Raw genomic sequence first — 16,700 nt, 5'->3', positions numbered from 1 at the left:
TTACTGTATACATAGAAGCAGGATTCCAAATAACATGCACTAGTCCCTTCGACCCATGATTCTCTCTAAAACCTTTATTATAAATCTCTCTCTCTCTAATAAAGAGGGTAAGAGGATGACTTTACGACCTCACATGAATCCATATGGATAAAGCCATCATCTTCGATCGAGGATTTAATCATGTCCTTTAGATAAGATCCATTTCTATGTCTCATGTCATTTTTTTAATGAAGAAATCCTTTATCAAAAGCCAAGGTCAGGATTCTCCATAATCCATGATCAATGGTCTAGATCACATGCTTTCAGGTAAGATCCATTATTCATATCTCATACAAGGCTTGAATCAAAATCCATCGTAAATGATCTCTGATGAAGGATTTAGATTGTGATCCTTAAATTTATATCTATGATCCATGTCCTATATCATGGTTGATGAGGGTAGATAGTTAATCAAAGGCTTGAATCATGATTCATCTTAAAAGATTCCTAATCAATAGTCCAGATCATATTTTTTCAGTTAAGAACCATTATTATATGTCACATACCATGTTTGATGAGGATAGATCATTGAGCAAAGGTTTAGATTACTATCCATCATTAAAGATCATTTATCAATGGTCTAGACTATATATTTTCCAGTAAGATCCATTATCTATATCCCATTTCATGTCAGATGAGGATAGATCGTTGATCAAAAACCCAAATCAGGATCCATCTTAAAAGATCCCTAATCAAGGTTCAAGGTTATGTTTCTTTAATTAAAAGCTATTATATCACATATATCATTTTGATAAGGAAGCTTTATAATGAATCATGATATAGGACTTTGATCAACAATGTATCTTCATCAAGCATAAGATGCGAGATGGATAGTGACCAAAATTTACTTGAAGAACATGGTCTAAACCCTTAATCAAGGATCTTTTATGTTGAATCATTATCCGGGCCTCTAATTAATGATATATCCGTATCAGACATGATATGAGACAATAGTCATAGATCTAAATTGAAGGAAGATAATCTAGACCCTTGATTAGAGATCTTTTATATATAATGGTTCATGATATGAACCTCTTAGTTGTAATGTCAATCACACCAATAAAGAAAAATAAGTCATCCATGTTCATAAAGCTTCCATGAACTATTACTATAATGCCCCTATGAGAGTTCTTACATAAACTACAACCTACTTTTACTTTGGAATGAGTTTGTAGCTCAATGGAAGCTACCAATTATAGGTCTAGGGTAAGAGGCAGGGGGTCATGTGTTTGAACCCCACTCCCCCACTTCCCCACTCCCCCCTTGCCTATGGGCTCTTTAACTCCAGGCTTAGCCAGACAGCTTAGCCTTGTTTGGCTCAAGGAAGGTTAGGCTTGGCCCTTTGTGATCATTAAGCTATTTGGTTTGCCAAAAAATAATTATTTTTTTATAGATAGTCTAAAGAGTGTTGAACTTATGACCTCTTAGTTGTAAAGTGTTGGTTGTTTCCAATTAAGCAATTCCCTTGGGATTAATAACTAATTTTGAAAGTCTACCATCTCTCCCTTTTATTTATAAACTTTCACATTACTTTCTTAAATTTTCAATGTGGGATTAAAAATGAATACATTCTCTTAGTCATTTCTCATTTCTTAAAGAAAACTTTTTTTTTTTGTCGCACATTTAATAGAAGGTATGGATAACATTACATTCCAAACCACTTATACTACTTTTTATTTTGGTCTATATGTATATATAAAAACTCTCTCTCTCTCTCTCTCTCTCTCTCTCTCTCTCTCTCTCTCTCTCTCTCTCTCTCTCTTCTCTCTATATATATATATATATATTTATATATTGCTAAAATATTAACAAAGTATATTAAATAAATAAGGAAGCATGTAAGAGGATTATAGTCCAAGAAATCCCAAACTTTACAATACAAGGAAACTTGATTCTCCACCTGTGCCATTGCCATCAAGAGAGTAAGAAAATCCAAGTCTAAGCTTAGGAATATCAAGTCTAGTATGCTCCCCAGCCTAGGCCTTGCCATAATTAGTAAATTTGCATATAATACACATATTTTTGTCGTATTCGAACGTTCAATCAAAAAGTTGCAATTTAGCGTATCAATCCAAAAAAAGGGTTTTATACGCGTATTCTATAGACACCTGTGTTATACACAAATTAAACTTAAGGAGGATTTGGGCTGGTTGAACTAAACTTACACCCTTATTAGAATTTGAAGGGTACGGAAAAGGTGGTTAAAGCTCTTTTAGCTTGGTTACAAGAAGAAAAACTTTTAAATATATTTTGAAAGGACAAAAATTATTAGAACAATCCAAACTACATGACTAGGGTATGGACTCAAAATTTGTTGATAACTATATCCTAAGGTTTCTATTCACATGTGAAATTTTAGTTAAAATAGAGTTTGTCACGTGAAAAAAAAATGTATCATTTACCAAAATAAAAAAGAATAGGGTTTTGAAATTTTAGGCCTGTGAAGAGTGGAAAAAATAGTTGAATTTCATAATAGCATGAACATACATGTCAATTCCTTGGTGGCTTTGATAAATTTTAGAGAGAGAAAAAAAAAACCCCCTCAAATGAGTTTTTTCCCAATTAAAAAAAAGAGGGGGGGGGGGGAGGGGAGGGAGGGGTGGAATTGGGAGGGAGAGGCTTAATTCCTATAAGGAGTAGCTAAAAACCGGATTAGGAACAGCGTTTTCGAATTGAGAATGTTTGGATTTAAATTGCTGTTTGGTGGGGCTATCCCAAGTGGGCAGACATGATTTGATCTTCTGCCCATTTTCAAGGCTAGCATCACCATATGAATGGTGTATAAGATGGGGTGAGATTGTTACCTACAGGAGAGGATATCTGTACTCGGTTAAAACCACAAAAGTAGTAGATAGAAGAAGATATCTAATTGTTCTCTTCTCTAGTTGTTGGCACTAGTTTTAGTTGAGTTTATATCCTCTGCACGGACGTTCCCAAGACTTATATGAGAAGATCCAACACCTATCCCATTTTCTGTCATTACAAGGATGATGTGAGGATTTAGATCCTCTTTAGCCAAAGAGGAACCAACAAGACACAAGAGAGGAGAGAGCAAGTGAAACAGGAGAGAGACAATAAGAGAGAGAGAAATGGAAAAAGATCCTCTCCAATTAATTGGGTGCGCCAATTAGCAATCCAAAGGTTGGGGAGGATCTAGGGATACATGCCCAATGTATTGGGATCCATGTCTGAGTCTTCCCAATCCTTGGATCATTAGTTGGGTGCCCAATTAATCGAAGAGGAGCTGAATTCAAGAGAAACCAAGGTATCCCTCTCTCTCTCCCCTGTCTTTCTAATCCCTCTCCAACCATTCCTGTGGAGAGGATCTAATTACAGCAAGTAAAGAAGAGTATACATGGAAGTAAAAGAGAGAAGTTGAATCTCAAATATACGTCCATGTGAACGTATGTGCAACGAATCCAAATTGGCTTTAGTTCTCCCAAGGACCAAAAATACACGAAACCTGATATTTTAAGCAAGGTTGGGCAATCTATAGAGACATGCATGGGCGCTGATCATAGAAACCACTGTTTAAGTTAGTTTTCTTTCTTTAAAACCAAATATCCCCATCTGAAATTCTCTCAGTTACACTTAACCGTTAGAGGTTCAACTCAATCTTTGAAATTTCTTCAACCTCTCTGTTCTCTAACACCTCTCTCATTTCACAGATACCATTATTATCCAAAACTCAAAGAGATTCCCAGTCTTTTTTTTTTTCTTTTCTTTTCTTCTTCTGATTTCCTTCCTTGTCGTGTCATTACAAACTACTAAATCTTCCTTGCTTTCACTCCACTCCATCCTTTCAATACTAAGCAAATGGGTTTGGCTTTATATAGGAGAAAGAATTCTCTCAAATCAAAACTTCCCAGAAACCTGGTTGAATTGCATGCTTTACTTGAAGATTTCTCTGTGGCAAATTCCTTTCATCGTTTGTATATATACACATAACTCCATAAACCCATGATCTAAGATTTTCTTTTCGCAAAGGTAAAGTAGAGATTTCTCTTAATCTGTTCTTCACATTATCTTAAAACTTCTCTTTGATTCTTTGATTCTTTGTTTCTTCTCTCCCCCATTTTTTGAAATGATTGTTAATTTTTCAAATATTTTGAGGAGCCAAAGGGTTCTAAATCAAAAACCAATTGTTGTTTTGTCAAGAAAATTACAAAAAGAAACCTATACTCAAGTCAAATGGGAAAACCCAGATATTGGATGGGCAAAACTGAACTTTGATGGATCTTCCAAAACTAAAACATCAAGCATAGGAGGTGTTTTCAGAAATCATAAAGCAGAATTTCTTCTAGGTTATTCAGAATCCATTGGGAAAACAACAAGCATGGTAGCAGAATTAACGGCGCTACGCCGTGGGCTAGAGTTGGTACTGGAAAATGGTTGGTATGATGTATGGCTGGAAGGTGATGCTAAGGCTTTGGTGGAGATAATCTCACAGAGGAGAAGATTCAGGTCAGAAGAAGTTCAGAGACATGCAAGCCATATCAATTTGATCATACCTGAGTTGAACAACTGCTACATGACTCACATTTACAGGGAAGGTAATAGGGTTGCTGATAAGCTTGCCAAGATGGGGCATCATTTGGATAAACCATGCATTTGGAGGGACAATCCTCCAGAGGAGATTCTACGCATCATGCATGAAGATGCCCAGGGTAAGAGTGTCCCACGTAGGAGATAATTGACCCAATTAATTGTAACATTACTGTAATTATTTTTTTTTTGGGGGGGGGGGGGGCGTCTTGCTCCCCCACTTTATCTTACAGGTTAATTTATTTTTTTGTTGTATATATATATATATATATATATATTTAGGTGGGTGGAAATGCATGTAAAGGTCCTACCCAAAAAACAAAAAATGCATGTAAAGGACTCAACCTAAGTTGGATACTTGGCTGTATATGTTAGGGGTTTTCTTATTGTCAAATTGCTTGTATATATCTATACTTTTTTATCTTTTCTATATAGCATAAATTTTATTTTTTTCCAATGAAGGTATATACTATCATTTCACATGCATACTTGAAAAATGTATCAAACAATGACATTTTTTAATAAAATAACATGATGATAAGTCATTTTTAAATGCATCATAACGCAACAACAATACCGTAAAATAGATTTTTTTTTAGGTTGCTCCATTATTTTATTTATTTATTATTGTATATGTGTTTGTGTAGAATGCATGTAAAGGACTCAACCCAATTGGCTATTTGGCTATATATATGTTTGAGAATTTCATATTGACACGTCAAATGATTTGTAATCATACTTTACAACAAGGGTATATAGTATATACTATCATTTCACATGTACATTAGAAAAAAAAAATATATGTTTAGAAAATGAGAACTTTTGATAATGGCAAAATGATAGTTACTTTTAAATTACTTTTGAAAACCCTTTTCCACCCATATCTTAAAGATCTTTTCGGAACAAGATAAGGGGTAGTTAAATGAATGTGTCAAATTCTAAATACACCTATATAGGTATCATTTAGACGAAAAGGTTAAGAACAAGAAATTTTTTCCACGCCTACGAGAAGCAGTATTTTCCATGCCCTTTTTTTTTTTCGGGGTGATGGGGGAGTCAGTTTCAACCTCCAAGCAACCTTGTAAAACGTATGTTTTCAGTTTCAACTTCCAAGCAACCTTGTAATACATTATCAGCAAACCATATCTGCCAAGCAACCACATGTGCTGAAAAAAAAAAAAGCATTCCAGTTAAGAGCAATCTGTATGGAATACATAAGAAGTGACGATCGATTATTTAACAAGTTATCATGTCTATTGCTACCACATTAATAATAGTAAGGATAATACATCAACATATAAAACATTTTGGATACACCATCTCAACCCATGGCTTCCCATTGCACAAAAGTTGCCAAATGAATCTAAAAGCCATGTAATTATACACATATTTTTGGATGGTATAATAGTACTCGAGCAGAGTACATGCATGGCATGTGGGTATGTAAATAAATAATAAGCAACATATATAATAAGCCTATACAATATTGCTTCCAACTGTCCAACAAAAATTATATCCAAGTTGCATAACTTAAGTACTGGAGAGTACATAGCACACAAGTTTTCATTTTCATTCTCTTGAGATTATTAAGCTTGAATTCGCATCAATTATTTTATTTTCATTAAAAAAAAAAAAAAAAAACATCAATCGTTCTAAGAAAGATACAACATAATTATGAGATACCACTTAAATAAAGGTTTTGCACAATAAATTACTTATCCTAAAAGACAAATATAAACTAATTGGACATTGATAAAGGATTTGCACAATTCCATCACTAGACTGAGTTGTAAAATTAATTATGGGAACATTATCCTACTTGGACATATTATATTGGGAGGGCTATTAATGTTGATGATTTATTGGGCCATAGTTTTATCGGTCTACTATAAGTGGAATAGCCCTAGCCCAATCCATTGTGAGAATATATTATGATCAAAGGGGCTTTATATATATAGTGCTAATGGTCCTTACAGCCACCGCTTACCTTTTTGGAAAGCATTAACTCACCTCACAAGAGTTGGTGCGAGAGAGAAATCCAAAGGTAAAAGGCTACAGAAGACCATAGCAAGGGAATTCCTCCGTGTAGTTCAACTCTGTTGCCCTCTAGAAATTATTCATCTGTGCTTTAGGATCTACCCTTCGCATTATAGGTATGTCAATTTACCTATTATTTTGATTCATTGTGTTTTAGTCACTGTGAGGGATCGAATTCTCGTTTTAATCATCCATATTTCCCAACAAGATAAACCCTAACCCAACTGTGAGTCCCCTTAGCTAGGCCCAACCCCGCACCGACCTTGACTTAGGGCTTGAAAAATCCAATCTTAACCCGCCTTCAGGGCCAGGCCAGGTTGACCCTAATTGGCCCTGAGCATGGAGAGGGGAAAGAGAGATGCAGGGGGGTGGGGAAGGGGGGCAAGATGCGAGGTTTGGCAGGCCAGGGAGAAGAAGAAGAAGAAGATAGGACTAGGCTCATCCCAAGACCTCAATCCTGGCCCGGTTCAACCCTAACTAAGGACAAAAAATTCTCAACCTAGTTCGCTCTCAGGGCAAGATATCTCAGCCCAAGCCCTATTTGGGCTCTGGGTGTGCTCGGGCCAAAGTTGTACCCCTCATGACTTTTGCTTTTGGATTATGTTTTGAAAAATATTCCTTCAGTCATTGATCAATAAAATTTATTTATTTGCTAGTAAATTGGAATTTACTTGTAGGACCAAGAAAGAAGCAAGTTCCTAATAGAGACATAGAGTTATCTAACCACAAAAATTGCAGCCCGAACATAAGAGGACAGTAGACCCTTGGCCTGTGGCCCTCAGTAGGATTGAATAGCAAAAAAAAAAAAAAAAAAAGAAAGAGTACTTTCAAGATCGTGACAGCCCATTTAACCATTCAACTATTCAAGTACTAGATCTACAAGCGCATTCCCAGAAATAAAAAATATTCAGAAATCAAAGAAAATAAAAACAGATCCAAATTGAAGTGTTTTTCAGTTTTTGTACCACAAATAGAGTTTGAACTTCGAACGAAACCTGACCCCAATTTGAGAATTGAGCCTTTATATCACTAAATTCATGAGTGCGCTTTTCATAGATGTTCTCATGCCACACATCTATGAAAGATCAAAATTGCCACACATCTCACTCTCTCTCTCCCTGCATTACAGTTGGGGCCTTAAAGATACTATTTAGGGGATCTGGATCCTCTCCAACATGCCTAGCACCCCAGTGCATATCGAATGATTGGAAAGACTTAGACACCCCAGAACCATCCAACCGTCTGATTCACATTGAGCACGTTGGGGTATTGGAGAGGATCCTGATGCCAATTCAGGGGGGTGTAATCGGGTCTGGGCCAAGCCGGGTTTTAAACTTCTGCCCAAACACTATGTCTCTTTAACCCAGCAAGGCCCATTCAAGCCCGTTGTTGAGCCAGGTATTTAAGCCTTATCAGGCTCATCCAAGCCCAACCCTCTCTTGATGGAGCCTGGCTGTGATGGACCAGGTTAGTCATAACAATTTGCAATAATGTCAGGAAAAAGATACTCAGGATTCTTTTAAATGCCTTCTCACGTAAATGGGGGCCCACAACACTCTCTCTCCTCTGAAAACTCCCTTATGGGACAATTTGTACTGGGTTTTTCCACACGTCGTGGGAACACCCTCTCCTAATTATATATTATATTATTTATTTATGCTTATTATTTATAACTGGATAAGAGATTGCTACGTGCTTGCGTGGTCACTGCATCAACACACAGACCAATGAGAAGCCACACAGAGGAATCCTCAATGAATGAGGTTAGGCGCACTGCAATCTTTTTCTCCCACCCTTGTCTGAGTATAAACACACGCAAACGGGTAGCATTCTTTTTCCCTATATGATTATAGGAGATGTGTTTTTCGCCCAAAAACATACCCTTGCATCCAGACACATGGGATTGTAAAATAATCATCTCGCCCCTTTGATTGACGTTGGGTCATTAATTTGCTTCCTGGTTCACTTTTCACTTTGTAAAAATAATAAATAATTAGAAGAACCATAACAACGTCGAAGTCGAACAAACCATAACACAGTATTATGAACTTATAAACTATAAAAGGGCTGATAGTACTTGATTAATATTTAATCAAACTGTACAACTGTACGAGAAAATAAGCAAAAGTACTGAGAATTTCGCTGTGCAGTACAAGATCTAGGAGGGTTTACTGTTTGAGGGGATTAAGCAAAATACTGAGAATCAAGGGTGTCGAAGTTCAGCCTGAACCGGTTGGACTGATCCCGAAACGGTGGGTTAGCCCAGATCAAATTGAATCTTCAATGGTTTGTTTTCAGGTTGAGTATTTTAGAACTGGTAGAAATTAAATCCGAACCAGACCAAATAGGTGTAAATATTGAAACCAAAAATCATATCGAACCCAATAAAACCCAAGACCTGACTGATAGTAGCCCGATGAGAAACCAAAAATCCCCAAAAAAAGCAAATTTTTTACCGTTAATTTCATAATGTGTCAAATTAAACTCAAAACCAGATTAAAACCGATATTAGTTTGATTACAGAAGGATGTAAAAAAAAAAAAAAAAAAAAGCGATAAGAAACTGGACCGATAACCAAAACTAACTTTCCGGTTTGGTTTTGGGCCCAATAAATCGGTTCAAATCAACTGAACCGACCGTTTGACATCCTTACTGAGTATTCTAGAAAATTCTGATAGTACACAAAAGCTGATTCCTGATGATTATGGTTTACGGTAAGAAATTTAGAGTTACTTTGGAATTAATTAGAAGCCTTAAGTGAGAGATCGGCTGACAGAGAAAGAAAACAAGTACCTTAGAACCCTGTCCTGCTGGCATAGGAGACATGCAGCTAAAGACTGGGTGTGTAAAAGATGAAATTACTCGCATCTAGGGGTGCTGAAGATGCTGACGCACATCCTCTCATTGGTTCCGCATGTTGATGTTTCTCACACCAGCAGTACAAGGTTCTTACGCCAAATAATATATCATGTAGTACAAGTGAAATACTATGGAGTACTAAATGTACTTAAATGTAGTTTAAATGAAAGTGGTTTGTGGTGATGGTGGTGCTGCTGCCTTATATAAATTAAAGCTGTTTCAGTTCCAATCTTCAACTCTTAAGGTGAGGTAATGAGTTCTATATCCAAATATCCAATAGCACTACGAGGAAGCAGAGAAAGCACCAGAGACACTCACTCTTAAGGTAATGATGACCATCACAAAAGCATCGTTGAGTGCAGCGTTGATGACTACTCCAATCCCTTCCCTCCTCCATCATCTGCTCCATCTATGTCTCTATATATCTATGCAGGGTGGACTGTTTTACCAGCGCTGCACTCAATCATGTTTTTGGGTTCTTCAAGGAAGCAGCAGCAGATCACAGCCATGCCCAACAGGTTCATTTTTCCCTTCCAATCTTCTTGAATTTCTATAATTTTTCCCTTTTATTTTCATCTTATGGACCATTGACCATTTCTCTGTGGTGACCTTTATAGCCGGAGATATTGTTATTTCAGATGAACAAAATGCATGCATTATGAGAAGAATATCCACGTATACATATATTCTGTAAATAAATAAAGGATTTAAAAAATGAGATTGAATAACTAATACTGATAACATACATGTAACATCTACCAGAAAAGAAAAGAAAAAAAAAATGAAGATAAATGCATTTGGTTTGCTTTTGTATCATAACCATTGGGAATGATTCTCTGGGTCTGGTAATTTTTTTGGGGTAAAGAAAAATTTATTCATAAGAAGGTGTATCGCATATGGGTTTCGAATTATAAGTTTCAAGAAACCAAGGAGTGGATGACGGCCAATCAGTTCTACATGTTAAGGACTAACTTTGCTTGGCAAGGGAGTCAGCCAAACTGTTTACTTCTTTCCCTTGTTACCGAAGCAAAAGTGCATGAAAACACGTGCAGAATTCGAAAAGAGTGATGTGTACTTGTGTGGGAAATTCAGGTAATTGTTGTGGAGAATCTAATGCTGGTCAGCTAATTTGAGAGTACTGTTAGTTTCATCAAATGTGTACCTTGGGTTCTAAATTGATCAATCTTGATTTATAAATGAATCTTCTAATTACTGTGTTCTTCTGTTGTGTGTGGTTTGTTCTTCCACCTCTTCTTTTTTTTTTTTTTCACTTCTTAGTACTCTTTAATCTGGTTTGAACTTCCAAGCTAGACCTTCTATGTTATAAAGCAATGAATCCCCTTAAGAGAAGGAGAGAGTTATTATCAGTCCAATTCCGATCCATTTTAAGATTCAAGGGCAAGGGAAACTTAAACTGGATATTGATGAAGAAGAAGAAAAGATCTCTAATATCATCAAATAATGTGAAGAAGCTGCCAAGTACCAATCAATCAGAATCTAAAATTGAAATCTCAGCACACAAGCACTAGTGGGCAAATAGTTATATAGAGATTAGAGACTAATAGGATTCTTGTGTTCTGAGCTGTCCTACAAATAAGCAACACCCCAGGTAGTGCAAATCTTCCTAAGTTTGTCTTTTATAATTTATTTTCTTCCTACTTTTACAAAACAATCAATTTATAGAATATTGGATATAATTAACTAGAATGCTAGTATATGAAATTCTTGTGATGGGTTGTCATAGATTCCCAGTTCTATGAACATTGTAGAGGTTTTGCTAGATATCTCTTCTTAGTCATATTAGGGAGACATAATAAGAAGCCATTGTGCATGCCATGCAGTAGTGAACCAGAGATTAACAAGTCTTGCATGTAACAGATCACAACTGAAAGTAAAGGAAACAATGGCTACGTGCCCTCCTAGTGCTGTTAAGGTTATCACTACATTAAAGATGAAGCTTGAGAGAGAAAGAGAGAGACACGTTAATTTGCAGCAGAGAGAGAGAGGGAGTCACAGAGGAGTTTTACCTGGTTGGGACTCTTGGGAGAGTGGTACGTGAAGGGGTATTTTGGGGAACAAAAAATGCCATCGCAGATTCCGCAATCTGGAATAGAATGATAGATCATTGGGTGTGATGAGAATTGAGATACGTAGTTGAAGGGATTTGGAAAGGCTCAAATCTTAAAATCTAGAGAGGGATTTCTCTCTCTCAATCAATTTCTCTCTCTAAATATGATGATGACGATGATGATGCAAAGTGCAAACCCTCTTCTAAGTCTTACCTTTCTCCAATAAATATATAGTAACTCTAGTCTTACAATGAAAACAATAAACCCTTCTAGCCCTTGTCCTCCTCTTCCTCTGTTTCTCTCTGTTATTCCACTAAAAGGGGAGTAATCTGTCTCTCTCTTGTCGCCTTCTTCCTCAATTTTTTTTTCAGTTTCCTTTTTACGGGTAGGATAAGATCGGCATTTTCCATGGTGGACGACGGGGAAGCTCCGCCGGACCATCTCCGTTGCCGGAGGAGTGACGGTAGAGATTGGAGGTGTTTGATGCCAGTCATGGAAAACAGAAGCGTCTGTGAGTTTCACTTCCATCAGGCTCGCTTGCGTCAGTCCAAGAAGAAGGTTCCTCCTTCTATGAAGCTCAAGAGGAACACCCTCCGGGAGAAAGCCGCCGAAGTTTCGTTCGCGGTCGCCGGAAGGAAAGGTTTTAATTTTCAGAATCTTGGAATTCAGCCGAAGGGTAAGGCGAATTTGGCGAAAGTGTTGAAGAGGACGCGTGCAGTTCGGGTGGCGGACTCTCTGATAAAGATTTTGAAGAAGATGAAGTCGAAAAAGGGTGACTTGCAGTTGGAATTGATAAGGGTTTTTCTGCGGAGGCAAATGGAGAGGAAAAAGAAGCGAACTTCCGAGGGAAGTAACAATGGGAGAGAGTTTATGAGGGACCTGCCCAATGGACTGATGGCCATTTCCCCTGCTCCCGTCAGGGATTTTGGCAATGCTGTTTTGTCTTTCGATGGAAAACTAGGGCTTGATTCTTATGCTTCTTTTACACGACGCTGCTTCCGGTCCAAGAACATTGAGCCTCTACCAGTTGGTCCGTTACAGGTGTCTCCGCTTAGCTCTATCATACTTCTTTGTTATGGGAAAATGCAGATGTTTCTTCTTTCTATTCTTAACATTTTTTTTTTCTTTTCTAGATTCTTCCTTGCGGGAGAAGCATATTGAATTCGAGGAGAGGTGGGAAAAAGATTTGCCATCGGTGCCGAAGAAGTAATGCTGAGAACCTTATTCATTGTTTGAATTGCCGAAGAGAGTCTTTCTGCATAGATTGCATTCGTGAATGGTAACGTTCCTTGGTAAACTCTGGAATGTCTCCCGTGTTCAGGCCTAAATGGTTTAGCTTCAGTTCTTTTAAGGTTCCTCCTTTGAATGCTTTTAGGTTTTCTACTGTCTCCTAGCATTCTATTGCAAAGACATTGTGATTCTGTTTTCCCCTAGAAGGCTAGAACAGCAATTGGGATTTCAAACAATAGTGTCAAACATAGTGGTGCTTTTCAGACAGGTATAATGACCATTGTATAAACTGAACTACCACTGGAGTAAGCTAGAGAAGATATAACATGATAAAATGAAGCGACTTAATTGCAGGAGTGCTGAACCAAAATCAAAATTTGCCAAGTCCACTGGGACTAAAGAAAAGAGATTGGCATATAAATACATATCGAAGTGAACTGTGTGAATCAAAATTGAGTCCTCTGATTAAACTAATAAAGAAAACTATAAAGCATAAATTTTAACAGAAAAATTCATACAATTAAAATATCATCAATTGGGGATTTATGATTAATTCATTTTCTGTCAAAATTAACAGTGCTAAGAGGAGACAAAATGTAAAAAAGAGTCATATTGTTTGTGTCAAAAAGTTCAGCTGAACTTTGGTGATGGGTTTGGGAAATTGGCCTTGACACCTAGTGATGGCAATCATTCCATAACTTGGATGGATTATGCAATTCTCATGAAGTGATTAAATTCATGTTAAGAAGGAAACCAAATTCTTGTGATTTTCTTTGAAGCTATCTCACAGTCCATGAATATTTACATTTATCATTATTGTTATTATTATTATTATTATAATATTTAGGAAAATAATTATTACTACTATTATTTTTTATTACAATTACTTTTGTCTAATTTTACCTGAGATGGGCTGTGACAGTGTTTTCTCTCCCCCTTCCTGCCTTACGTTCCCCCGTCCTGCTCTCTCTCTCTCTCTCTCTCTCTCTCTCGCTCTCCTCCTTCTCCTCCTCCTCCTCCCTGCCTCACCTCTCTGCATCTCCTCCTGCCCTTCTGCATCTTTAACTTGTACGTATGCCCCACCCCTGCCCTTTCCCCTCCTCTGCGAACCCTGCAGCACACCCTGGCCATCTCTCTTTAACCCCCCTGCCTCACCTCTCTGCATCTCCCTCCTGCCCTTCGCATCTTAAACTTGTACACCAGCCCCCACCCCTGCCCTCTCCCCTACGCTGCAAACCCCGCACCATCCTCCCACCTTCTCTGTCTTCCCCCTCCCCGCCTCTATGCTAGCAATGTGAAATTGTCTTGATACCGTGAACTCTTAATTAAAACAGCATCAAAGTCTTGAGAGTTTCTACTGATATTATTTGTCCAAATAGAATGTATACAGCATTTTTGTTATTATATGGTATGAAATATTCAATGGAATTACTAAAACACAAGCCTTTGGATATAATTCACATATTTTCTTATTTTACCAGGTTTTTTGACCAAGTAATCCATGATCATATGAAGAAGTTGGTTGAGAATACATACCACAGAGTATATTTATTAGAATCAATATTGGCAGGTTCAACAATGATATGTGCAATGTATACTGTGGTATAGAAGCCTGATTGAAGTATTTCATGGTCTGGTCTTGTTTTAGATGAAGATTTTTTTTTTCTCGAGTCTACCTTAGTTTGTGAAGTTTGATGCTTCACATATTTAGGCTTCTCCAATGGTTGACAGCTGAGTAATATTTTAAGTGGATCTTAATTTGTAAAGAAAGTGTGTGGTTCAGACATATTTTTATATTGGATACGAAAACAGCTTGACACGAGCATGGTGATTACAATGTTGTACAATAATTATGGACCTACTGTTAATGTCCCTTTCTTGTACTTAGTCAATTTAACAGTCATTGCTTGCATTAAACCAAATTTAGGTATTCTGAATTGCCACTTGAAGAAGTTAAGATGGCTTGCCCCGTTTGTCGTTGCTCGTGCAACTGTAAGATGTGCTTGAATAATCAGCCAAAAGAGATTGCATTGAAGGTATCTGTTGTGATGTGATTGGTTTCAAACTTTCAATTCATTATTGCTTTCTGACACACAAATTTATATATGGCCTAACTCCCCCTCCTGGCGGACCTATTTTTCAGTGTTTTTTGGAAGGTGAAGATAAGGTTACCAAAATCCTACATTTTCATTATTTGGTCTGTCTGCTTCTTCCAGTTCTGAAACAAATCAACCAGGAACATAGGATTGAGTTGGAAATAGAGGCAAAACTTAAAGGTTGTATGCAATGATTCTGCCTAGTCCCTGTTCCTGTTTAAGTCTTTACTAATATTTTTCTCTGCTAACAGGAAAAACAACAGCCGACATTGAGATTCTGCAGGCAAAATGTGGTAATGATGAGCAGCTTTGCTGGTACGTTTGATACTCCATTTTGATGTAATTAACAATAACTGGCTTTTCCAATGTTAGGATTTTGATCGATTTTTCAACTTTTGGAGCAGTGATAACTGCAAATCTTCCATCTTGGATTTCCATAGAAGCTGTTCAAATTGTTCCTATGATCTCTGCCTTAGTTGTTGTCGAGATATACGTCAAGGCACCTTACCTGGAGGAATTGGAGAAGTCCGGTTTGAAAGGAAAGCTTGTGCATCTACTGGTGAGCTTCTTCCAGCAATGAGGCAGATAGGCTCTGTCATGAAAAGCTCTGGTAGTGCAGTATTAGCTTCTTCTGCAACACTTCCAGACTGGAAATATAGTGGTGACAGCTGTATTTCTTGCCCACCCAAGGAGCTTGGTGGTTGTGGTGAAAGCCTCTTGGACTTGAGAAGGGTTTTCCCATTAAATTGGACTGAAGAACTGGAAATAAATGCTGAAGAAATAGCCTGCAGTTATGACTTTCCAGAAACTATAGATGTTTCACCACACTGCTCCTTATGTAGTCTCATGCATGATAAAGCTGGGGGACTTGATGAGAAGTTGCAAGAAGCAGCTGCCAGAGTCGATTCTGATGATAACTTCTTGTACTGTCCAACTGTGGAGGATCTTCAGCATGAAAGCCTGGAACATTTCCAAAAACATTTAAGTAAAGGTCAGCCGGTAATAGTTCGTAATGTGCTCCAGAATACATCAAACTTGAGCTGGGATCCTGTGGTCATGTTCCACAGTTTTCTTGAAAGGAGCAGCGCGAAACCTGGGAATGATATCAAGACTGTGAAAGCCACTGATTGCTTGGATTGGTGTGAGGTCAGCATTATCAAATTGAATTAACTGTTACTTGTCAATATTGGTTCCCTTAAAGGCAGTGGGGGATTTTTTTCTATTATTATTCTATTTATCAGAACCTTTTCTTTTATTTATTTTTACCCTTTCTTTGAGTTTGGTTGGTTGATTTTGATGAGTATATTGTTTGGACCATAGTGGTGAGGCTGAAAAAGAATGAAATAATTGACGAATACAATAGACTGCAACAGTTGTTCTATTGTATAAGTCTGATGCTAAGGGTAATGTGTGTTCTCTGATTTTCCCTCAGCATGAGACTTATTAATGGTATAGTTCTTGTCACCATCTTTAAAAGGATTTCCTTCCATTGGCTACTGAGTTGTGTTTACTGAATTGATGGGGCATATTTTTTTATGCATTTAGCGGATAGGTCGTTGGTGCTGCCATTTTTTTTTTTTGTTCTCTGGTGGTGCATGGTTTGAAGACAGAATTTGTATTTTATTAGTGGTCAAGGGAAGTAAGTTGATGTGAACTCAAGACAAATTATCTAATTTACCTACTACCTTTTAACCATGCCATGGGTCAAGATTCAGTGTTGGTTGGTTCTGAAGGATTGGGAGGAGTTTTTCTGGCACGGGAAGAGGTGAAAGAGAAAGTATCACCCAGTCAATAGTAAGAAGGTGGCTGTATCCGACTTTTTTTT

The 16,700-nt window shown here is 37.4% G+C and overlaps 1 protein-coding gene across 2 annotated transcripts in view; it reads left to right on the top strand.

Moving 5' to 3' along the window:
• Positions 1-11,586: 11,586 nt before the first annotated feature.
• LOC122094085 (lysine-specific demethylase JMJ25-like) overlaps positions 11,587-16,700 on the top strand; it is a 16,053-nt gene continuing 10,939 nt past the window's right edge. Inside the window, exons 1-6 of one of the 2 annotated variants that reach the window (XR_006144616.1) lie at positions 11,587-12,590; positions 12,683-12,828; positions 14,707-14,815; positions 14,923-15,055; positions 15,127-15,190; positions 15,280-16,021. Coding sequence is in view for 1 of the 2 variants with exons in the window: in XM_042664741.1 (XP_042520675.1) it covers positions 11,958-12,590; positions 12,683-12,828; positions 14,707-14,815; positions 14,923-15,055; positions 15,127-15,190; positions 15,280-16,021 (1,827 nt within the window). In the remaining variant the exon portion in view is untranslated. The remainder of the gene's footprint in view (positions 12,591-12,682; positions 12,829-14,706; positions 14,816-14,922; positions 15,056-15,126; positions 15,191-15,279; positions 16,022-16,700) is intronic. The other variant, XM_042664741.1, reaches the window with a different exon arrangement.

This window comes from Macadamia integrifolia, chromosome 11 (assembly GCF_013358625.1).
Source record: "Macadamia integrifolia cultivar HAES 741 chromosome 11, SCU_Mint_v3, whole genome shotgun sequence".
Lineage (NCBI taxonomy): Eukaryota > Viridiplantae > Streptophyta > Magnoliopsida > Proteales > Proteaceae > Macadamia > Macadamia integrifolia.
The sequence above is the reverse complement of the archived record's forward strand: the minus strand, read 5'-3'. Positions and strand labels throughout refer to the sequence as shown.